This window comes from Vigna unguiculata, chromosome 10 (genome assembly GCF_004118075.2).
Source record: "Vigna unguiculata cultivar IT97K-499-35 chromosome 10, ASM411807v1, whole genome shotgun sequence".
Classification (NCBI taxonomy): Eukaryota; Viridiplantae; Streptophyta; class Magnoliopsida; order Fabales; family Fabaceae; genus Vigna; species Vigna unguiculata.
The window spans coordinates 37,701,552-37,726,097 of NC_040288.1; the positions used below are offsets into that span (position 1 = coordinate 37,701,552).

At 32.1% G+C, this 24,546-nt stretch overlaps 3 protein-coding genes across 4 annotated transcripts; 2 read left to right on the forward strand and 1 right to left on the reverse strand.

The window, feature by feature from the left end:
* Positions 1–731: 731 nt before the first annotated feature.
* Positions 732–10,393, reverse strand: LOC114166794 (1-phosphatidylinositol-3-phosphate 5-kinase FAB1B). Its single transcript, XM_028051628.1, has 12 exons — positions 10,083–10,393; positions 8,552–9,757; positions 7,386–8,129; positions 6,555–6,708; positions 6,102–6,446; positions 4,972–5,832; positions 4,554–4,885; positions 4,082–4,205; positions 3,830–4,000; positions 2,074–3,555; positions 1,456–1,722; positions 732–1,357 (listed from the first exon to the last, which is right to left on the reverse strand). Exons 2-12 carry the CDS (start codon positions 9,208–9,210, stop codon positions 1,031–1,033), a joined length of 5,466 nt encoding a protein of 1,821 aa, XP_027907429.1. The 5' UTR covers positions 9,211–9,757; positions 10,083–10,393; the 3' UTR covers positions 732–1,030.
* Positions 10,394–18,011: 7,618 nt separating this feature from the next.
* LOC114167355 (protein LURP-one-related 11-like) lies at positions 18,012–19,636 on the forward strand. The gene is made up of 3 exons (XM_028052429.1): positions 18,012–18,302; positions 18,580–18,810; positions 19,313–19,636. The coding sequence occupies exons 1-3, from the start codon at positions 18,045–18,047 to the stop codon at positions 19,445–19,447; spliced, it is 624 nt and encodes a 207-aa protein (XP_027908230.1). The 5' UTR covers positions 18,012–18,044; the 3' UTR covers positions 19,448–19,636.
* A 1,252-nt stretch (positions 19,637–20,888) lies between these two features.
* On the forward strand, positions 20,889–23,911 carry LOC114167354 (translation initiation factor eIF-2B subunit alpha-like). 2 transcript variants are annotated; one of them, XM_028052427.1, is made up of 6 exons: positions 20,889–21,197; positions 21,725–22,065; positions 22,152–22,304; positions 22,381–22,522; positions 22,762–23,003; positions 23,542–23,911. In XM_028052427.1, exons 2-6 carry the CDS (start codon positions 21,748–21,750, stop codon positions 23,746–23,748), a joined length of 1,062 nt encoding a protein of 353 aa, XP_027908228.1. In that variant the 5' UTR covers positions 20,889–21,197; positions 21,725–21,747; the 3' UTR covers positions 23,749–23,911. The 2 variants fall into 2 exon arrangements, with proteins under 2 accessions (XP_027908228.1, XP_027908229.1); XM_028052428.1 differs by lacking the exon at positions 20,889–21,197 and adding an exon at positions 21,582–21,601.
* The last annotated feature ends 635 nt before the right edge of the window (positions 23,912–24,546 follow it).

Here is a 24,546-nt window from a genome sequence, read left to right on the forward strand (position 1 = left end):
TGTTTTCTAAACTTGAGTTATATTTCATAGACCCAAATTGAATTTGGATTTGGATTTATAGCTCGCAACTTGGATCAAGCCCAATATCCTGAATTACCTTCTCTGCAGAAAAAATATCAAAAAAAATCATCTAATAAAGTCTTCTGCACCTAGTACACCAGGCACTCTCCCAGTCAAAACACTAAGAAAATAATATAATATGTTGTTATAGTTTTATTACTTTTAGCATAATATTAATTTCATTTGCTAACAATTCGTTGAATATTTCAAATTATAAATTATTAAAATAAATGATGACCATTGACATCAATTCTTACCAAAACTTCAAAATCTTTTCAAAACCAATACAAAATTTCTTACGACATATCAACTTTCATATATTTTACCATAATTTTATTTAATAACTTTCAATTGAATAATTTATTCTAAAATTCACTACTAATTACAAATTCCTATCATACAATTAATATTTTCAGAAATTTAGATTATCTAAAACTGATAACTTGATCTAAAAAACCATGTATATCAAAATCAATGTATGGAAATGTATATATGAATAATCATGTTATATCAAAATCAATGAATGGAAATTTATATATGAATGAGATATTAAAATATAAGATAGGCTCCTTGAGCCGGGCCCCAGATAACATAAACACAACCTGATAAAATATGAAGTAAAGCACAAGATAGGAATAGCAAAGGAAAGTTGAGAAATTCAAGAACAGGTCTGAGAAATATACATGTATAGAACGAGTTGCTAGAACGTTACTATATGTTTTTGTACAAAGATTTCATCCAGAGGTCATCAAATACTTTTACTCCAGACAAACATCCTTGGCTACTGACAGTCCCTCTGTTGGTATATCTTCTAACAAATAATTGACAATATCTAGTTGACAAAATTACAAATGAACCAAAAGAATTCCTATATGATATAAGAGGGGGAAACAAAAATTTTAATATAAAATTATGGGGGAGTTAGTTCCCCAAATTGAAAGCAAAAATTTACACACACAAAACCAAAGAATCATTCAGCTGGGGTCCTAGATTGTGGGTTGTCTTCACCTAAATCAGACTGAGAATTACTAGCAGCAATAGAAGGAGGAGACCACTGATCTGGAAGCATGAGAAAGTAAGTGGTCATTGCTTTCCTGAACCTTTTCTTGTATTGCTTGGGTGATATAACTGTTGGAGGTGTGTTCTTTGGTCCCCCAAGTATGCCTGAAGCTTTTACCCATGTTTCAAGATGCTTGTCCCAGGTATACTGTCTCATGAAATCAATGATCCCAATAACCAACTCATGCTTCTCTTCATCCACCCCAACCAGTAAAGAATAGTCCATTACATCAACAGACTGCACAATAGGAAAACAAATGCATGTGATGCCCATTTTGAAAGAAAACCAGTTAAGAGACGGAAGAATATCATCACAAACAAAAAGTTGAGACTTACAGCAAGAAAACCAGTGTCATTCCAGACAGCTCTCTCTAAAGATCGTTTCGCTTTGTTTCCCACGAATATAGGAGAAGTTGGCATTGCTTCAATTAAGTTCTGGTCCAGTAGAACTTTGTTTTTCCCGGTAATATCTGCATTATACCGAGACCTGGAAGATCCTTTAAGATCGTAAAGTCGTGTCACAGTCCTCCTATACAGAAGATTCTCCATAACCAAAACATCCATCCTTGACTCTTTCCCTCCTTTAATATGCTTCGATGTAACCTTTCCAATAGAATGCCATTCAAACATAATGAGGTTAAGATAATATGGGTTGTAATCAAGTGAAGCAAAATATAGCATTGTATACCATCTATCCAACAATTAATAATCTCAAAAGGATTATTTATTACATGGTTGCTCCTTAGTCATCATGTATTTACCACATTAAAAATTGTGTTCGTCAGATGCTTTAACAAAATATAAAAAAGTTATTTTGGTATTTGGTCTACTTACAATTATCACCGCTCATGAATGCTTTAACTTCTATGAACAGCTTAGGCTTGATTTCTACTAAAATTTTCAGTTTACAAATAAACCTAAAGGAAATAAATGTTAGGCTCGAAAGATAAGTACCTGGTATATGCCAAGAATTTTAGCCAGACATGTCGGACTTCCTGTGGCTATGGATTCAGAAAGATACTTGAAGTATTCAGGACCAAATTTAATGAATGATTCTAGCTCTGTTTTCGTAACTTGTTTTATGATAAATCGATCATCCAATGTTTTTGCAAAAAATACATTACTCTTCCCACCTTGAGCTCCCCATTTCTTACAGCGACTCAGAGACCTTATATAGTCAAGCTCAGAAGGACAAGACACCCTTCTTAAGGCTTCAAAACGCTTGGCATAGTAACAAGTCACAGAATATTTTACCTTGCCAAGGGGACCGTCTTCTCCAAAGGAAACTCTGGCATGCATAGCCTTGGTATATAACATTGGATCAAACATTGATGAACTACGAGACCCAGACATGGAAAGTATCATATCCTCTATCGATCCAAAACTTTTCTGAGAATCAAAGGCTGTTTCATCAACAGAAGAGAATGACTGGAAGGTGCCTGAGTCAGAAAAATATGATGAAGTGAACTCACTTCCTTCTCTTGGCCTTTCTTCATCAGTCAATTGGAAATGATATTCTGATGACATCAGGGCATAAGCTATAACACTTGAGGGTTCGTCATCATATACTGGTATTACAGTGTCATTGACACCAATAGGCATAAGCAGTCTTGCCCCACCCTGGAGTTCCTGCTTCCGGAAAGATGACATGTAAACAGGATTGTAGTCAACTAGGGTATCAAACTTCTGCGTACTAGCAAAAAGGTTTTTGTTAAATTGGCGATAGAAGTTCAAGAAGGGCATTCCTAACCAGCTCGAAGAGTCTTCCATATTATCGTGACCTTTAAATGAAGAATAAAAACTCTTGGAACAATTTTGATCTTCTGTACGATCCCCTAGATGATATGTTTCCTTTTGTACACCGATCATCAAAGTATCTGCCAAATCGGGATTCATAGAACTGTTATCTTTTGAAATGCCAAATCCAGAGTGATTTTCACCAGTCCATTTTGCATCAAGTGTTTCAGACAAACTAGGTACGACGGGTAATGGCCCATCTGATAGAGTTCTGCGAACACCCAATTCAGGTTCTAAAATATCAGATTGATCATTTATACTTTTTCCGATTGAAATAGATCTGTCATCTTTCTCATGATTTTCTTTTTCGGCCATCTCACTTTCTAGATCTTGTGAACTTTTCCCATCAACTACTGCTCTTCCTCCTCCAAGGCAAGGATTTTCGTTAAGGTTTGGACCACCATGAACAGAGTTGATGGCCATTTTATTTTCATCGACAGTTTTCTCCTTATCTTCGGAAATTGGACTGCTTGAACCGGATCCATTATTGGAGTTGGCTAGGTTTGCTGCATAAATAAGGCGGTGATCCCACATATATGATTGAAAAAGTAACTGCCTCCACAATCGATTAATTTCCAGAATGTCAATCCCCGGTTGGCCATTTCTCTTTTCTTGATTCAAAATCTTTCGCAGAGATTCCTAAGTAATTAGAAGAGAGAATGATTCAACTTCAAGCCTTTCAAACTTCTTATATTTTGTTTCAAATTTAAATTATAAAATTTTAAAAAATATTGAGTCCAGTAAAATTCTAACCAAAAAAATACCGCTAAACCATAAAGTTTCAAGTATTCTACTAACACATGGATGGTTTTATATCTAACAGTTACTGCTAACAAGATTAATCATTAAACCATGCTAATACTAGAGAAGGGAACTCAAATGAAGCTATAAAGTATGATACCGAAGACCCCACCTCAAATTCTAGTTTCTCCTTTTGCAACATCCCCTCTAGTTCAGCTACTTGGCGTCTTAATTCAGGTGATTTATGGCCATTACTCATTTGTACTGCATTAGATCTTTGCTCTCCAATTTGACTGAGACCATTGAGTACCTCCGAGAATAAAAGCTCTGCCCGGTTGACCACCTGTAACAACCAGAAATTAGATACACCATTATCATATAACCAAATTTTAATTTCAAGACCCAAAGACTGCAAGTATTGAACCTCATCTAATTCTCGCTGTATCCAATCCTGATTCCCATAATCAAATATAAGTGTGTGAGGGGGAAGGTAGACAGAGTGAACATCAATGGATGCGTATCGAAAACAAGCAACCATTTGTCCAAATCTGCAAGTGAATCATGAATATGATTGATTAATGAAAGCCACAAAAAGGCTGCTAAAAGTAAAGATGTTAGCCCAACAGAAAAAAAGAAGAAGCTTGAATAGCACAATAAGAAAAATAGATTTATAAGGTTTTAACAGTCCTCCAAAAAATAGGTCATAAAAATCCTTCTCTTTTACATAATCAGGATGATGAAAAATAAAGAAATGCTTTATTTTTTTAACCCAACCTTTGTGTCTTAAATCAAGAAGTTCATTATAAAAATATGAGATCAATACTTGCTTGTTCACTCATAAACCTTACCATTACTTGTTTAGCTAAAACCAAAAAAATAGGGAAGACTATAATCACCCGTAAAAACGAAGACAATCTCTGTGTAATGAATGGCCACAGCTTGCCACCCTGCTGGCTGCAGCATGGTTTGAGAAACTGAGCTCCAAAAATTTCCCTAAAGATAAACCCCAAGCAGCATCAGACATTACTATCCTCTGTGTAGCAGGAGGAAAGCCATTGATTCTTGGACACCGCAAGCACCTGTGCCACATCCAAATCTTTCCATCCCTTTCCCCGGGTAGAATAATTTCTGGTAGTTTCTTGACTGATATGGTAAGTGTTCCCTGACGATGAGTATAGCATTGCACATGTGCTTCTGATGGCATTTCACAAGAATGGCATCGATAACTCTGAAAAGTAGTGACAATAACAATAAAAACTACTGCTATAGTTCAACCAACAAAGACATTTATTCCTAGAACAGACAATTAAGTACCTGATCAAATAAGTGGTCCCGCAGATACCGACCCAATGGTTTATCAAAATTGCCATAGTATCTAATTCGAAAGAGATGAGACCTCTCACACACAGTTCCCTTCCATACACATCGGGAGGACAAAGACACCAAAATGCTTTGATGGTCAGACGGGGATGGAGGAAACACTTCTTTTTCAAGAATAAACTCTTCATTTGGGATTTCAAGATTCTCGGGATGGTTTTGACCATCTTTTGGAGATAAAGATCCTGACCCACTTAACTGGTTTGTAGAGATTTTGCTATCACCATTCTCTGAAGTTCCAGGGTCGACTGCAGTAGGATCATCCACAATAACCAGGGTGTCATCCACCATAGAAGTTTCTTCCACCACAGGTTGTTTGGAGTTCATTTCATTTCTGTCTCTACTAGTGCGTGGAAGATGCTTATCACGGTGTGATTCTGCAATTGAATTTCCTGAAGCAACAATGGAGGAGAAAAAGGCAGTTGAATGGTCGAGACTTGATCCAAGTGGCATCAATTGAGAAGCACCATTAGAAACACATGGCCCTGCACTGCAGGTCGTAGATGCTAGTTCAGAAATTGGGACACTTTGGGTTCTCCGTGGTCCAGTGTCAGGTTCATGCCCTTGAGGCTTTTCATTGTCAGCAATACCGAAACCCGGAACTGTTGAAATGGACCTCTGAATGGCTAATGCTTGATCTGGAAGGGCCAGACTGTTTAACGGAATTTCTGGCAGGGATGCTCCCTCATCAGCAAGAAAAGATGTCTCCATAGCCAAATGGTAAGCTGCAAAAACTCCATACTGAACCACATGCTTTACCTTTTTCAACTCATCCTTGTCAGCCCCTTTCAGTAAAATCTGTTCAAAATTAGAAACACAAGATAAATGAACTCTTTTGGGGGCTTGAAGTATGGCCAAAAATAGGCCAACTTTTTGTTGAAATAGTTAATTGGAGTGTAGGGGTGGCAAACTCTTAACCACTTGGTCATACAGGCTCGTGTTTGCACAGTGTATAAAGATCAGAGTATTCAGAAATTAAAAGTCAACAATTGCCTGAAGCCCGAAGGCCTTTTTCTTATTACATTGAATAACATAAAAATGATAAGGAAAAACAAATAAAGACTTACGGTGAAACCAAATGGTTTTGGGCAACCTTCAAAAAACATCAATGTTTTCAATGTTTTTTTCCCACACTGACCAACACAGTTTAGGTCTTCAAGAAACTTCTCAACATGAACTGATTCACAGTAACCCAACTTTTGCGATGAAAGATGATCGATCGAAGGCACTATTTGAGTACCTGTGCAGCGTGCTACGCGCTCCAAAAGTGGTCTCTTGACATTGAGAACCAGAGTTATGTCTTTTGCAAGAAGATATTCCTGTGCATATCGTGAGACTGATTTCTCCACTAACAACATGTTTGGCTGGTGTGAAGCTATCTTTGCCACAGCCATCTTCAGATGGTCCATTTCCTAGACAAATGATATAAAATACAAGCATGAACCTATGATACCAGCATGTGTACCAACAACCTAGCAAGCACCAGCCTAAAGATAAAAAAAAATGGTAACATGTAAAACCTGCTGCAATAGGGTATCTACACTAGAAAAGAGGTTGGTAACACGCTGATACTCCAGAGCCCCTCCAAGGATCAACAAGCGAGGTTTATCCACTTTTGATGACATTCGCCGGTGAGCCACATTTTTTTTACAAACAACTCCTTTAACCAGCACACTAATAAGAACACGAATCCAAGAAGTCAGGCAAAAGGAATGTCACACATAACAGGAGATAAGACCTAGTGATTAACCTAAAAGCAGGTGAATTAAATTATGTTCAATTTTGGCCAGTGAGAATAATGCGGAATTTTTAAAACTAATAAAATAATCACTAGTGTAGAAGCTCTTATCATTTGTATATTCCTAATCCTATGTCTTAGTATAAACTACAAAGAGAGATATGTGAGTTGTCAGCAAAGAAAATTTAGTGCTACTATCTAGATTTCATGCGCCAGTTCCCATTTGATCCAATATTCCCTACATAATTACCAGCCACATTTTCATCACATTACATGCATATGTATCCCCAGACTAAACAAATAGTGTAATTGCACGTCTTTTGATTTGTTGTTTTTCTCTGTTGGAAGTGGGAACCAGAAATAGAATACTGAAAAACCACAGGACAAATTCTCTATAATAATTTTTTTGTTTATTATATTTGTGAACCGGTACAATTTGTATGTGGAAACACACACATTGTGTATATACATGCACGAGATAGAGGATATTAGCTCTAAAACCCCATTGCTAAATGCATTCCAAATTGACAAATTGTATATATTGACTGATCTAGAAGAACAAGAACAGTAGATAGAACATGTAATATTAAATATATTAAAGTATATCATTTACCTTTCATTGCGATTCCCACATGCTATGCATTTGACTTTCACATAACCAGCTGGGTCCATCACTCCACCTTTGCTCATATCTGGTTTCAGTATTGTAGCCGCTTCCCATGACAGAGATGTGACAATCTCCAGCCAATTGTTCTCGTCATTATCTTCAACAGACAGGTTTTCAACCTGCAGCAGCTGAGCTACCAATGCCCTAAAATGCCCGTCAACTACATTCTTCATCACCTTCTTCTGCTCCTCATTTGACCTATCTCTCTGTCGAAAATCACCACTCCCAAAACTGCTAGAACTACGTATATACCCCCACTCTCCAATGACATTCCCATCATCATCATCATCGTCATCATCAAACAAAAGAGCTTCATGTTCATCTTCTTCGTCTTCTGGTTCAGGAGGGAGCCAGAGAAGTCCGTTATTTTCAAAATCAACAGGTTCAACATCAACGTCCTCTGAGACATATAATGAGGAAGGGGCTTCATTTTCATCACAGATATCAGGTTCATCCTCATTTTTTGCAATAATTGGGGCTCCTTCCAAACCCTGTGTGTCAGTGTCAAAACTGTAGTTTGAAGGGAGTTTTGCATCAATGTTTTCTCCATCATTATCCACTTTCCTTGAGTCATCAATGAGGCCTATCCTATCAAACTCAGCCTGTCCATAGTAGTTATTCCCTTGAGAATAATGTCTAGTGTCACAATCTGACCGATACACACCATACTCATCCTCGTCATCATCAGTCCTGAAACAAGAAAAAATCACATGATCCATGACAAAATAATAGAAAAAGTAAGAGCACTGGTTAAATACAAAACTGCTGGTTGGTTGAGAATGCAGACCTAATTAGATAAAGACCAGGTCAAATACTAAATAACATTCACATATTTGGATTCAGAGGTTCCTGATACCTATGGATGCCAGTTGGAACAAAATGATAAAGTCCTCAATTATAAGACTCCCCGGCATAATTCTGGTTATCATAAAAACTATAATGAAAGGTTATCACACTCCCTTTGGATTCTCATGTTTAATAAGCACAATGAAGAATATATTGACAAAAGACAAATATAAATACAAAACTACATGAAGAATGCCCGATTAAAGAAATATCAATGTGATCAATCAGAGATTAGTTCTCTCTATCAGTAAACCAAAGTACAATACCTATTAATTGCGAATCCACATTGCTTCGGTAATGAATCACCCAGATCTGCTACAATATCACTCCTCCCTCCTAATGGCGATAAGCCTTCCCTATCAGTATCCGTGTCTTTTCCCTTCACAGGTGATTTATGCAGGTTCAGAACAGAACCCTGTTGCACTTGTTGATAAGATCCAACTGAATAAGGCATGGAGCAAAGAGTAATATTACTACTGTTTGCAGTGGCACTGCTTTTACTGCTATTCAAGCTTGAAGTTGATGCTGAAGCACTATTATCCAGATTGGAAACCGGAATACTGTTATCAAAAGCAACTACACCTTGTTCCCATTGCTTGTAACAATAATTACATACACGAATCTTCTCCAACTCAAGGTTGTTTGATGCACTCTTGTTTGTTGAACATGAATCTTTTCCAACTATTATCCAAACTGGGGCAGGAATCGAGTTTGTTGTACACTTGTTACAGAAAATCCGTCCACATAAACGACAGTGGTGCTTACGGTTAAACAAGGTGAACTGTGAATCACACTCGTAGCACACTCTACAACTCTGATCAGGCATCCAAAAATCCCTAGACACATTTGCCGGTTCAGATCGCCAGGGAATCCAAGTTTTGACGATGCTGACAAGCTCAGAAAAAGTCTTGTCCACTGCATCCATTGACAAACAATCTTGTTTGCCGGTTCATTATGACTTGCCCATTTGCCACTCCTAACAGACCATGTTTAGAATAGGGAACTAATCCAACAGAAATAAAATCAATCCCATATATCCTAAGCAATTATACTTGTAAGCTATCACTTAGACGCAAACCCTCACAATCTGAATTTCCATGCTTCTATATATTCACAAACAATCCCCAACCTTGTCGAGGCGGTTTGTGGTTCATCATTCAGCCAAGGAAACAAATTCATCACCGAATCCACAATTGGGAAAAATATCAATCGCCACCTCTCTTGGCCATCGAATTCAAAATTCATACAAGGAACCCCATTTTCCCTACCTTTCAACCAATTCAACTCTCACAAATACTCCTCACTGCCAAACAAGGACTACGACATAACTTCACAGCATATTTCAAATAACCCAAGTCAAATTAAAAGAACCAGGAAGGTAAAAGCCACCTAATTCAAAGGAGATAAAAAAAAGCTCACACCTGGATGAAAACCTTTCTTCACAATCACACGCAATTAAAACATCACCCTTCCTGTAAAAATTCCAACTCAAAAAGTCAAGCTACTCCACTTCTCCTCCATTGCAAAAACAAACCCCAAAAAACCAAAATTCTCAAGCCAATCAAACAAAACAGCCCTGGTGATCAAACAGGATATTCAAGCAGACAGCCACATCAAATTCCGATCAAAATCACAATCAGATCATCCTCGGGTAAATATAATAAAAGGTTGCAAACCAGATTTGCCCCCACGTAGTTAACACACCCTGTTAGACCGAAACCTCAAATACACAAAGAGATATACAGAGAAATGAAGAAGGTAACGCGGAGGGAAAAATCCAGGGAATCAAAGACCAACCCAGAAACGATTCGCTGTAGAATGGATAATCTACGACTTCAAATTTGGATCCTGATCATCATCATCGTCGTCATCCACAAAAATTAATCTATAATAATTTTATATCTAAATTGAGGGAAAGAAAAAAATATATATACACACAGATATAATAATTGTTGTCACAACTGTCTGAAATTCTATCCGATTACACGAAATTGGGAAAGGAAGGATCGTTAGAAAATTCCGAATTGGATATGCAAATTGAGTGAAGACTTTTCCCTTTCCGTTCCATCTCTTTCTCGTTAGAAACTAGTTGTCGTTTTGGCTACCCTTCTAATTTCTTTTCCCTGTGACCCCAGAAGGAGACCCCCACTGCGTGACAAAAATCAATTTAATTAATTAATAATAATAAACAAATCCATTTCTTCTGCATTTTTCATGTCAAAAACTCATTTTTATGCTTGCATCAAAATTCATTGTGGTTTGCTTTTAAATAATTTTGATTGGCGTTACACGAAAATCAAAGAATTAAATTTTCTTGTATCCGTTATTTTAATATTATTTTGTCCGTTTTTGTTTTAACAAAGTCAAAGTAACGAACAACATGCTAGCATGACTTGTCAAAGTTCAGTGAAGGCTTTGAAAGTCAAAAGCAATAGATTCAATAACGCACGTAAGATTCCTTAAATGTCCTTTTGTTTCATATAAAATTCCAAAAACAAACCATAAATTTCGAATCTCAACCACAAGAAACAAAAAGTACGAGGGTTAAGAATGGTAATGTATCCTATCATATTTAAAGAAAAAAACTTAATAATAAATCTTTAAATTAAAAAATATATTCGTTAGTGAAGTTTAATTCTGACTTGTAATAATTTAGAAAAATGAAAAGTACATAATTAAGGTCTTTTTGAGAAGAAAGGAACGTGTCATTGAGGAGGGGCACATCATTAACGTTATCCACAAACAAAACCGCGTATGATTCGTGGTTGAATAAAATACACGTTGGACACTAATTATTCAAAATCTAACCTATGGTTTAAGCAACAAGCAACCTATTACTTTGTACATTTATTCCGTGAAAATCAAATTTTAATAATGATTTAAGTTTTATTCTTTAAGTCAAATGCAGCGTCTCTAAAGATGAGATTCACATCATCACTTCAAATTATATTCCGGTATATTTAATAAGTCTCACATAATTTAAGAATTCAATAAAAAAAATTTAAATATTTTATCTTTTTTACTTTTTAAGATGTTTTTTAAAAATAAAATCGAGTTGGAATGAAAACAAATTATATAAACAGTCTGAGCTTATATCTAGAAAAATATATTATAATTAGAAAAGAGATTAACTTATTTAACTCTTGGCTTTTTTATTCAATAAATTAATAAACAACGAAACAAATATACATGATATCCAACTCTATTCCTACTGAATTTGAAATGCGTGTCCATTTAATTTCATTAAATTAATTTTAAAAACTAATAAAGTTTTAGATCTAAATTGTATTAAATGAATATTTATTTAATCTATTTATTTTGTATTTATTTTTAAATAAAAAATATATGTATGATAAGTTTAAATTAATTTATTTATAATTTTTGTATTAAATGTTAAGATATTTTCAACATTCAATTATAAGTTTTAAGTGTCCATAATTTAATTGAAATTTGTCTTCTTTATGATTTTTTTTCTCCTTCTTTGATTAGACATTTTCTTTCATTTTTTATATTATGCGAATATAAGCACTTATGTACACTCAGTTTTAATGTAATAATTTTAAAAAAAAAATCTTATTCTTATTAAGTTTTAGAAAATGAATAATAGTTCAAATGATAAATAAGGCTCACTGCTAATATATTATGGATATTGATTGAAGCGGATTTGACAATGTCTAAAATGAAACTCAGATTAAGAAACCTTTTATAGATTGATTAGAAAATATTGTATTGATTAAACAAGTTCTTAGAATATATTGATTTTGAATTTTCAAAATAAAAAATAATATAATCCATACCCAGTCTATCTAACTAATTAGATTAAGTTTAAAATCTAAAATCTAAAATATAAATTTGAATTTGAAATAAATTTAAAAGCAGATTAAGAATGTAATTAATTATGAACTGAACTTACTTAAAAAAGTGTAATTATGGACTAATATTTGAAATTTTCATATTAGTTAACTCGGTTGGTTTTAAAACAGTAATTAATCATCCCAAGTTTCCACCATACCCATCCAAAACCAACTTTTTATGTTGTTGACGCGAGCCTAATGCATTCTACCAACCCCATAGACAACACACTCTCTTCATGATTTATATTTAGTGATTCTTTTAAATATTTAATAACCTTAAAAAAATTATAGTCAATTTAACAACAAAGAATGTAAGAGAAAAAATGTAGAAAAAACAATACACTATAATACAAAAAAAAAAAAAACATTGAGTATTACGAATAAAAAAGTGATTGGAACAATAATTTTAAAAAATTATTAATGTATTTTTCGATTAGAAGTAATTATAAAAAAAATCGTGCCAATAATATTATAAAAAACAGGGTTAAATATTTTTTTGTCCGTAAATTTTGGAATTAGTTCATTTCAAAACTTTGGACTAATTTAGTCATTTATTTTTCGAAATACGAAAATTTAGTCATTTTAATCAATTTCTGTTAGGTTTATTTGATGTTTTGTATGCATTTCAGGATTGTATTTGAATTTTTATACTATTTGACACATTTTTGTTGTAATGTTAAGTCAAATACTATTATGAAACGCATAAAATATCAAATAAACTTAACAAAATTTGATTAAAATGACTAAATCCACGTATTTCGAAAAATAACAGACTAAATTAGTTAAAAGTTTCATAATGGACTAATTCTAAAATTCAATAAAAATTAAGGAATAAAAACATATTTAATTCTAAAAAATATCATAATATACTACTACTAATTTAAACTAAAATTTCAAAATAGTGCTTGAGACACCCGAATGACCTACCAAATTAATATATTTTTTATTCTGGTTTATTAACCACTTTCAAATGGCAATATATGTTTTGGCTACATACATGTAAATGTGTTCCTCTAAAGTTTACCTCTTGTGCTAATTTTGCAAGAAAGGTAGCTTAAACCATTGACTTAGGAAAATACAAAGATATAAATTAATGTGTTAGAGATATTAGCATAGTAATTAATGTGTTTAGTTTAGTATATGGAATTTTAAAACTACATTTAGGATGTAAAAGCTAAAATTATTCAAATTAGCTTTAATTTTATTGTACTCTCCGATTGTTTTCCTTTTATCACGTTGAAGTTAGCTCCACTAAAACTTTTTTAAATATTATTTTTTGTTTGGTAAAAGAAGATGGATTTTATTTTTGTTTGACCAAAATCAGGGACGGATCTTATTGGGTAAGGAGGTGTGGCGGCCCAATCCTTTGTATATAACATAATTTATGATAATTAAATTAAGTAGATTTTTAATTTATTTTATAAAGTACATTATTTAATGTTAGTAATTAGTAAAATATAAAAATAAATATAATAAAAACTAACAAAAAATCATTAACATACTTCTTTTTATTTTTTCTTCTCTTTCTATTTAAGATACTTACATTTTTTTTATTTTTTTCATATGTTTTTTTTTTCTGCAGAAAAACAAATAAAGAAGTTAAATATAATTATTGAAGAAAACAAATACAACTCTCGATTCTCTTACTTGATAATTAATTATTACTTTCGTACACATTTTTTTTATTTTATGAGTTTTTTATATAGCAATTATTTTATGAACATAAAAAATTAATTTTTTTCCCATAATTTGTTTTTAGTTGTGAATTAATTATCATAGATTTTCTTTTTAATAATTATATCTGTTAATATTTAATTAAATTTTGACCGTTTATTTTCATTTTCATGTGAATATGAAAACATAATGAATTCAACTTCTTAACCTATATGATTTTTATTTTCCATTTTAGCTCCAAAATTTAAATTTGTTACTTTTGTTAGCCTATACTAATTAATATTTGTTTGAAATAAAAAGTTAAATGACCTAGAGTAAGATATACGATATATTAGTATATTAAATTTGTAGAATATAACTGAAAAGTAACTCTCGAAACTTGTACACTGAATATTATATATATATATATATATATATGAATGAGAAAAATTGGAGCCAAAATGGTTAATTGTTTCAAGTGATATTCATAAAGATGGAAAAGTAATATAGAATGTCACTTCTTTAGCGATACGATTAGCCTCCTTAGTCTTGCCAAGACTAAGAATAATAGGTGAGAAAAGAAAGCGAAAATGCATTTATAGGAGTTTTATTCTTACACTAATTTTCATGTTTTTGTATATATACGAAAATTGTTACAACAAAATATCAACTAAAATTATTGAATTTCTTTTAATTAAAACATCGTATTTTAAAATAAAATAAGTAATATTTATTGCATACAAGTAAATTATAAATCCTTTTAAATATTAAAATTAAAATATTATAAAAACAATTGACTAAACTTGTAAGCATGTTTTATTTTTTTAGTATAGATAACATGTTATTAACTAAATTCATTTGATTAACTACTTTTAAGAAATTGAATACATTACTCTTAATATCAAAAGGATTATATTCGAGGATTTGAATTAAATACTATTCTTTGCTTTTACTTAAAAGTTTTCACTATTACATAAATTTTAATAATAGGAAAGTTATAGTACAATTATTAAAAAATATTAAATAATTAATTAAAATATTATATACAGTAAACAATTATTTAAATCCGCAGGTTTGTATCCCGTCTAACTCCGCATTTGAAAAAGGAAAATTCTCAGATCAATCATTTGGTGACTTTATTTTCAGATAAGAATCAGATTAATAATTTGATGACTTTATTTTTATATAAGAATCACAATTTGACTTTATATTATAATCAAATAAAATAACAAGTTTTTCCCCTTGTAACATATATATTTTATATTTCTCGTATTTTTACAATTTTTAAAAATTTTAAACACTCATAATATTTAATACTCTAATTATATTATATGATTCATAATATTCCATCTCGTATATAATTGTTACAATTTCATAAGTCCGCATATGAATGAAATCCGAATCAAATTCTCAAGATAAAAATGTGAATTTAAGCGAATGTTTACCGTAAATACAAATTATATATATATATATATATATATATATATATATATATATATATATATATATATATATATATATGTGGGAGGTAGGGCAATGAGCACAGACATAACAGTGCAAATTTCTCGTTGCATAGTACTTTTTATTGTGTTAAATATGTTTTCGATTCTTTAACTTTTAGTAAATTTTGGAATTAATCTATTTTTGAAATTTTAAATTAATTTAGTCTTTCATCTTTCAAAATACGTAGATTTAGTCATTTTAATCAAATTTTATTAAGTTTATGTGACATGTTAGACATGTTTTATAATAGTACTTGACTTAACATTAAAGTAAAAATGTGTCAACCAGTATAAACAACTCAAATACAATCCTAAAATGCATACAAAACATCAAATGAACCTAACAGAATTTGATTAAAAAGACAAAATCCATGTATTTCGAAAGATGAAGAACTAAATTGGTCCAAAATTTTGAAATTGACTAATTCCAAAATTTATTGAAAGTTAGGGGATAAAAAACATATTTAACCCTTTTTATTTACTATTTTTTCATCTACTTTCATATCCGGTTCCTATTCTACGTTATCTAATTTAGTTGGTGTATTTATCAAAACCTTTTTACCAGCATATCCACAAAAATATACAATAAAAACAAGTTTTAATTATTAAATTACTTGTTATTTATTTTAAATTCGTATAAATTGTTTCCTAAGAAAAAAGTCTCCTAAGATCTTTAAAGCTAACCTAGTTCACACTAAATAATTAAACTAACACATTTTAAGTAAAATATAGTCATCAAATCTATTTAGTTTTTTCTCATTTATTATTATCTAACAAAAAATTGACAATTTGACTTATTGATAGAAATTAATATCTAGTAATAGTAAGGAATTTACAATAACGAATTCAGCTGTACAGATATATAAAACAAACCAAGTCTGAAATAAAAAGAGAGAATGTTGTTTAAGAAGTGAATATCAGTCACATGACTGTTCTGGAACATTATTTGACCCAAGTGGCCCAATAAACTTGAAGACTTTGACCAAATGCAAACATTCACATGGAAGAAGTTAGTTTAACCACTTAACCATGTTGTTCAATAAACTACAATTATAATATGAAAAAGAAAATAGTTCTTGATACAAAAAATAGTTTAATATGTAATAAACTATAAATCAGAAATACAAAAATCGTAATTTACTTCATACATAATATTAGTATACTAATAAAATAAATACTCTTGTTATCACACATACTTTTTCATACATACATATATATATATATATATATATATATATATATATATATATATATATATATATAATTTGGTAACTTTATTGTTGATTTTATTTCAATTCTGCTTGTTCTTGATTTTGGAGCCATATTATTTGACCCAAGTGGCCTAATAAATTTGAAGCCTTGACCAAATGCAAACATTCACATGGAAGAAGTCGGTTTAACCACTTAACCATGTTGTTAAATAAACTATAAAATAGTTCTTGACCTAATAAATAAAAATATTCATGATATATATGACAAGAGAGATAGTAATTATTTAACCTAAAGGTACATACTATTGATACACTAATATACTAATAGTATAACTATTTACAAATATACTATAATGAAATAAATACTTTTATTATTATATAGTAGCGTAAACACAGACATTATTGCATTATGTGTATGCATTTTTTAAATATTGTGATATTATATTAGTAGGTGATAATATTGTAATGTTATTAAGTTAATATATAAATTAAAATTATATTTATTAAAAATAAAGTGAAATATATCAGAACAGATGAAAGAATAATCATTGATAAATAAAGAAGAAGAGAAGAAGCAAAGATAACTGATTTTATAAAAAACTTATAAAAGTAACGGTCAATTTTTAAAAATTTAATAAAATTATATTTAAAGGGTAAAATTGATATTTTGAAACATGGATAAAAAAGAAAAATCTTTTTATATATTGTTATAGATATAAAACTTTATTGCTGTGATAATTTAATTTCAGCACTACTGTTGCTACTTGATTGTATTTCTTCTTATTTATAGACTTTCTCTATTCATTAACATTCTTTGAAAAGTTTTACTTGTTGAAATGTTTTAATATGTCATTGTCTACCATGTTAAAGAACACACAATTAATATACTATATATTTTCTATAATGAAATGATATAATTTACTTAATTTATGGTGATAACATTGCATACAAGTTTTAAAATTAAAAGTGTAAAAACTGCAGACCAATGAATTAAATTTGTCCAAACAAATATAAAATACTATTATTTTGAAGTCTCCGTACATACTTTGGCTTATAATAACAAGATCATACAATTAAACCTTTGCATTGTGCAACTACTAATACACTATAAAAAAAACATTGAATGGCATACATTCATCTGCATTTCATCATCAAGCAACAAGTGGGGATTATATTATGTAACCTCTGATATGACCTGCAGCAAAAAGTCACTATTATATATTGATGATAAGGTTTAGGGCAATTAGTTCTAAACAAGCTTACGGTTGCAGTTGTGTTGTTTTGCTTTAATTTCAAAGAACACGTCAAGAAATCATATTAAACAAAAACATAATTAACAAACGAGACATGATGATATTGTATTTTATATCATGTGTGCTTTGTACTATATTATTTTCTGTGTTTTGCCTTCATCCTCAAACCACACACTAAGAATCAATCTATGCTTCATTTTCTTTAACCGACTTTGATTAAAAATTTCATGTGGCTATAGATATATTATTATCCCATCAGTATATAAAAAGCTTTTATTGGTGTGACATGCTATTACACACAATTTCAACCATGGGAAAAGTTTGTCCCCAAGCACTAGAATCCTCCACTACCTGCACTTTCACTTGCAAGCAAGAAACTTTTACCCTATGGATGAAATCTCTTGTTCTCAATGGAAAAGGGTGCACTGTCTTTGATTCCAATGGCCAGATTGCATACAGAGTTGATAACTACAACTGCAAGCATAGAGCACAAGTTCATCTCATGGACCAAAATGGTGATATTTTGTTCACTATGCTAAAAAAGGTAAGCAAATTTCATGCACAATTTTATGACAGATTATCGGTTTTTTTACATGAATGGAGCGTATTTGTCCATAGAAAAACTAAAAGTGAAATCGTTATGATTCGTAACGATTTCAATTTTTGCTTTTTGACTTGTCTATCAACAAGATTTCAATTTTTGCTTTTTGACTTGTCTATCAACAAATCTGCTCCACTCAATGATAAAAAAACTGAGTTTATGGTATATTTTACATGAAATAACTGATATATAACATTATTTTAGTCTTGTGTGGTTTCAGCAATATAAGTTGTCCAGATTTTGGGAGGGTTATAGATTTCCTGCAACAAGAAATGATCACAAAGGACCATGCTTTCGAGTTTCAAAAACTTATAAGATCTCTAGAGGGGGTTCGATCTATGAAGTTGAACTTGGTTTGGACAAAAATCAACCCTATATTCATAAAATAGAAAGCAGCACCTGCAATTCAGCTTGCAAAATATCTAATGAGGTTGGAGTGGTAGTTGCAGAGGTAAGGTTTCTTACATCTTCTTAATCAGCAAAGTTTAACACACCATTAATGTTTCAGTTCCTCAAATGTCTCATGATCTCAATTCATTCATCTTTAATATCTATCATCAAGGGAGAGAGATATGAATAAAAAAAAACAATGCATTAAATAAAGATCGTTTAGTTGGTTTTTCTACACATGTATATGGAGATCTACGTAAAAATCATAGGAATAGGTTTTAAAGTTATCATGCGTCATAGGCTAACTCGTGCATCAATCCCACGACTATGAAAATCACGAATTAGCTTTAGAAAAAAGTGAAATCGTGTTCGAGCTACACGACTTTAGTATAAAATGGATTGTGCTGAAGTCGTGAGGGGTTTAACGACTTCCAATGTTAGAGTACTATTAAAAATCATTGAATACCTACCGAGGAAAAGAATATAGAAAGTAGAAGGATTTTAGAATTGTTATTATTATTATTATTATTATTTTATACATACCTGTTTTTGTGTTTTTGCAGCTAAGGAGGAAGAAGTCACATAGTGGAGTTGATTTAGGAGATGATGTTTTCACAATGGTAGTGGAGCAAAATATAGATATTTCTCTGGTTATGGGGCTTGTTGTAGCATACAATCTTATAAACTGTAAAATGTAAGTATTTTGGAAGCAACAGTTTCCACAACAGTAGTGATTTGCATACTGAGTGAGTCTTTAGCTACAATTATAGCAAATCGGTTGCTAAACACAGTTTCTATGTTGAGCTTTGCATAAGTGTAAGTGTGTGTGTGTGTGTGATATTAATCAACCACAAAATGATCTTGTTTTGAAATCAAATTTTATTTCACTTTGGCTTTCTTCAGGAAATGCTTCCTTTGATTCTCTGCATAAAAGTGTTAATAATATGTTTTTTAACACAGTTTCTTTTGTACCATATATATTTGAAATATACACAACCATGGTTGTTTTATGCCAAAGTTACATAATGTTGAATTAAAGAAAGGGTAGAGTTTAGATGGATTTCTTCGTAAATTTATTTTAATTTTTTTTCTTATAAAATAAAAATAATTTGAAAAAACTCTATAATGATCAAATCCTCTTATATTTCACCCTTCAAAATTTCCAATATCAACCCTGAGTTCACATTTATATTTTTAAGTCTTAATCAACATTTTTGAGTTAAATCCTTCTTTAAATAGTTTTCTTTGAAGAAATCAACTTAAGTTCCTAATTATTTGAGTAAAAAAGTAAGTGGAGTATTTGATTGTAACTATTTAAGAAAATTAGAAGTATAAATTCAAACGGATGAATTAGAACAGAAAAAAAGGGATGGATTCATTCGATGTTTAAGATTTAAGAGGCTTTGGATATCTATTTTATCTTGATTCTATGTACAAGTTTAAAGCTAATCCTCTACATTTTAATTTGGAAAGCAAAATATTTTACTTCAATATTTTTTATTAAAGAAGGTATTTTCTTGAAAATTTTAAATAATCCCCTAATTCGTGTTTAAAAAAATATAGAAAAGTTCTTCTTCAACATAAAGCCTGTTTGGTTTTTTAATTTAAATGATAAGTAAAATTCTCAAATATATATTTCGTAATTTTCATTTACGTACACCATTTAATAGTGTTAAATATTGCTTAAAATGCTTAATAGTTAACATTCCCAATTAATAACTTCTATAAGCACTTCCTAAATTTTGTAAAAAACGTTCTACAACAATTAAATAAATACTATTAAATTATGGAATCAAAATTTTATAAATTTAATAATTATATTCTACTTGTAATTTTTTTTTTGAAATAAAATATAAATAATCGTGTATTAAGTTAAAAATACTTGTTTCAATGATTACATAATTTTCCAAATTTCTTCAATTCTAAAAATTAACTTGAAAATTATGCAGAACTCGTTTAGATGGACATTGTTTTTACAAAATACTATTTATTAAATTATATTTTATATTAATACTTATAAACAACTTAAATTGATGAAATAATTGGATCTGTTTTCCAAAATATTCCAACATGATTAGGTTTCAGAATAAATTTGAATCTACCCCAAAATAATTGGCCTCTTAAGTTCGCATAACTCCTATAACAAAATTCTTTACAAAATTATAAGATAATGAGATTAAAAATGACAAGTTCCTTCCACTTTTCCAAATCCACCCAAACCCGAAACCAATTTCAACTCGTTGCTCCTCGTCTTCAACCGCCTCCCCTCGCCGCGCTCTTCCTGTGCCTCCGCTCCCTCGCCGCCTCCGACTAAGCTCCGAGAGGTGCGTCAGATCTTGGAGTTCGTGGACGCGATCGGTGAGAAGGTTGTGCATTATTACAGGACGGCAATGTGGCCTGGTGTGATGCTTCCGATCACGAGTTCACCTTGTTAGTTAGGATTTCTCGGTATGAGTTAGTTTCTGTTGAATATAAGTTCTTAACAGTGTGTTGCCATGTTTTCAGTATTTGGTTCCTGTTCATTATATTTTTTGTATAGTGTATGATTGAAGAGGAGAAGAAAACATGAAGCATGCGATTCAACATGCGATTTGAAGATGCAATTAAACTTATTGTCAAAATATATCTAAAGGAAGTGCACTATATTTCAAATGTTACCGATGTTAACGCATAAATAGTAGATGATTTTTAGAACATGTAACTGCCATTCATCAGCGAAAACGTGTGGCTAAGGAATAGGGCAAGACCTGAACACAGACATCAACACCGAATGCTTAGAATGAAGGTTTCAATATTATTCTCTTTCAAAATGAATAATAATGCACATTAGCGACTTTGACTCTTAGTAGTTGGTAATGACCTTATTTATATCTGAACAATGGATAACTATTTCACTGAATTTTTGTTTAGATTTATTAAAAATTAATTTATAAAGAGCAAAAATAAAATAAAAAAAATGATTTGGTGATTTACAGGAAGTGAGACGAGGAGGAATTGAATGGAGAATCGGAAGACTTCGGCGTATTACGAGAACAGAGCGGTGCAGTTCGGGGTAGTGAGCACCGAGTGGCTCGCTCAGGCTCAGTCCGCCACAGTCCACCGTTCCCCTTCTCCTCCTCCGCCTCTTCCTCCTCCCCACAATGACGCCGACAAACCCTTCTCCGTCATCCAGGAGTTCGACAGCTGGCGCAAGCACCCCGATTTGGCGGAGGCCGTCGCCGCCATTCGCGCCTTGGCCGCCGTCATCCGCTCCAGCAAGGCTACCACCATGATGCAGCTCGAAATCCAACTCAAAAGCGCCTCCGATTCCCTCAAAGTAACCATCCCCATCCCCTCTCTTCTCATTCAAATTGATTTTTGTGATTATTATCATTAACCGATTCTGTTGCGGTGTTACGCTAGTGTTGGGATACAACCTCGATCTCCTTAACCGCCGCCTGCGATCTCTTCATGCGATACGTCACCAGGACTTCCGCTCTCGAGTACGAAGACTTCAATTCCGCCAAGTCTCGCTTGCTCGAACGCGCCGATAAGTTCGGCGAAATCTCCTTCAAGGTCACTCACTCACTCACTCCCCTTTCACTCACTCACTCGCATCATCACTCACTCTCTCAATCGATTCCTTTTTCAGGCTCGCGAAATCATTGCAATGCTGAGCCAGGATTTTGTATTCGACGGTTGCACAATTCTTGTTCACGGTTTCTCCAGAGTCGTACTTCAGATTCTCAAACTCGCCGCACAGAATAACAAGCTCTTTAGAGTCTTGTGCACAGGTTCTCTGCTCTCTCTAAAGCAATGATGTTTTTTTAGTATTGAAAAAAATATTCGCCGCTTTAATCTCTTAGTTATTGTATTCTGATTAAGTTCAGACGCTGATTTAAATTGAAGGATTTTTTGTATTTGAGGTCGCTACTCAGCGTGATTTCTATTATTTCCAGCATTAGGTAGATAGTTTTTTAAGAAGTAATTAGGAAAGAGGGTCACTTTTTGATGGATCACTCTTAATTTTTAGAGGGGAGACCGGATAGAACGGGTTTGCGGTTGTCCAATGAGCTGGCGAAGCTTGATGTGCCTGTGAAGCTTGTTATAGACTCTGCAGTGGCTTATACTATGGATGAGGTTGACATGGTCTTTGTTGGGGCAGATGGCGTTGTTGAAAGTGGTGGTATAATTAACATGATGGGGACTTACCAAATTGCAATGGTGGCTAAGAGTATGAACAAGCCAGTTTATGTGGCTGCTGAAAGCTACAAGGTATGTTTGCTTCCATATTTCTGCACAGTTGTTATATTGATCTTCAATAATTTTGTTAGAATACACTGTTAATGACTTAAGCACGTGAAGGGAGTTTAACTGAAAATATTAGTCCATTAATTAATAGTTTCGTGACTCTTGACTTGTTTTATTGGTCCAGTAACATTACTACCTCTTTTTAGAGCCGAAATCTGCGGCTTCACACTACCTTTCCAGTGATAACACCAATTCTTGTAACTTAAATATAAGAAAAGAGTCTTACCCAAAAAAATCAGTTGATTCTGTGTGAGAGCCTCTTAGACTGAATTCAGCATTATGCTTCTTATTCTGCTCAAAGTGGAATTTATAACAGTCACTCAATAATGGTTGCCATGTATGCACAATAGTAAGATTATCAAGTTTTGTAATAGATAGTTACCTTAGAAGTCGTGTCTAAAACTCTGTCTAATTGATTGCTAGAATAAGATAATTACATTTACCATGTATCAAAATAACTCATTAGTAATGGATCTTCTACATATCTGTGTGTAATTGACAGTTTGCTCGATTTTACCCTCTGGATCAAAAAGATTTGGCCCCTGCCTTACGCCCTGTTGATTTTGGTGTGCCTGTTCCATCCAAGGTTGAGGTTGAATGTTCTGCGCGGGATTATACTCCTCCTCAGTATCTCACTCTACTTTTCACTGATTTAGGTGTTCTTACTCCATCAGTTGTTAGTGATGAACTCATCCAGCTATACCTGTAGCTATTCCTGTATAATTATCTCTCGATTCTTTTAAATTGTTGGCCTCACTTTAATATTGTGTTTCATGAAATAATTTTGTAACAAGACATGGATTAGCATGTTCAGTGTAACCAAGGATCTGTGATTCACTTCAGACACCTAATAAATTAGTCTAAATAGTTTAGTTGACCTTGTTAAATCAATACACCGAATTTGACTAACATGGTTTTATTGAGGTTTAGAATTTTGGATTTCCTCTTATCTTACGAGAATGATAAAAACACATTTATGGTAAAAATCATCGTTATTTGTGTTCGGTTTGAATCTTTGACCATGTGAGTGAACTCAACTCTTATTTTTTTGGCTATCAAAATTGCACCAAAGTTGATTTTGAAGGATCAAGTTCACAACCTTTTGTCCTTCCAATGGTTTCAAACTAAGTTAATGCATATTTTGACAAGTACTTCAACTCTGTAAACACATTTATGTTTTGAGGCGAAAATGGTCACATTAGATTGTAAGAAACTAAAATTAACACCAATAAACATGAACTTAATCACATAAGGAATTGATACCACTCTTAACCCAAAATCTTAAGACAATGAATTTATGGACCTTGATTCTTATATGATAGCTCAATTTTTTTATTTTTATTCAATGTGAGACTTAGACTCACACTTGGATTCTTATCAGTTTGCATAATAAGTAAACAACTTTCCTATTTTAAAAGTAATTAATGTAACAGAATCTAATTTTAACTACATATAAAAACACTCGTTGAAGTGTTTATAATTTCATATTACCATAAGTAAGATTAGT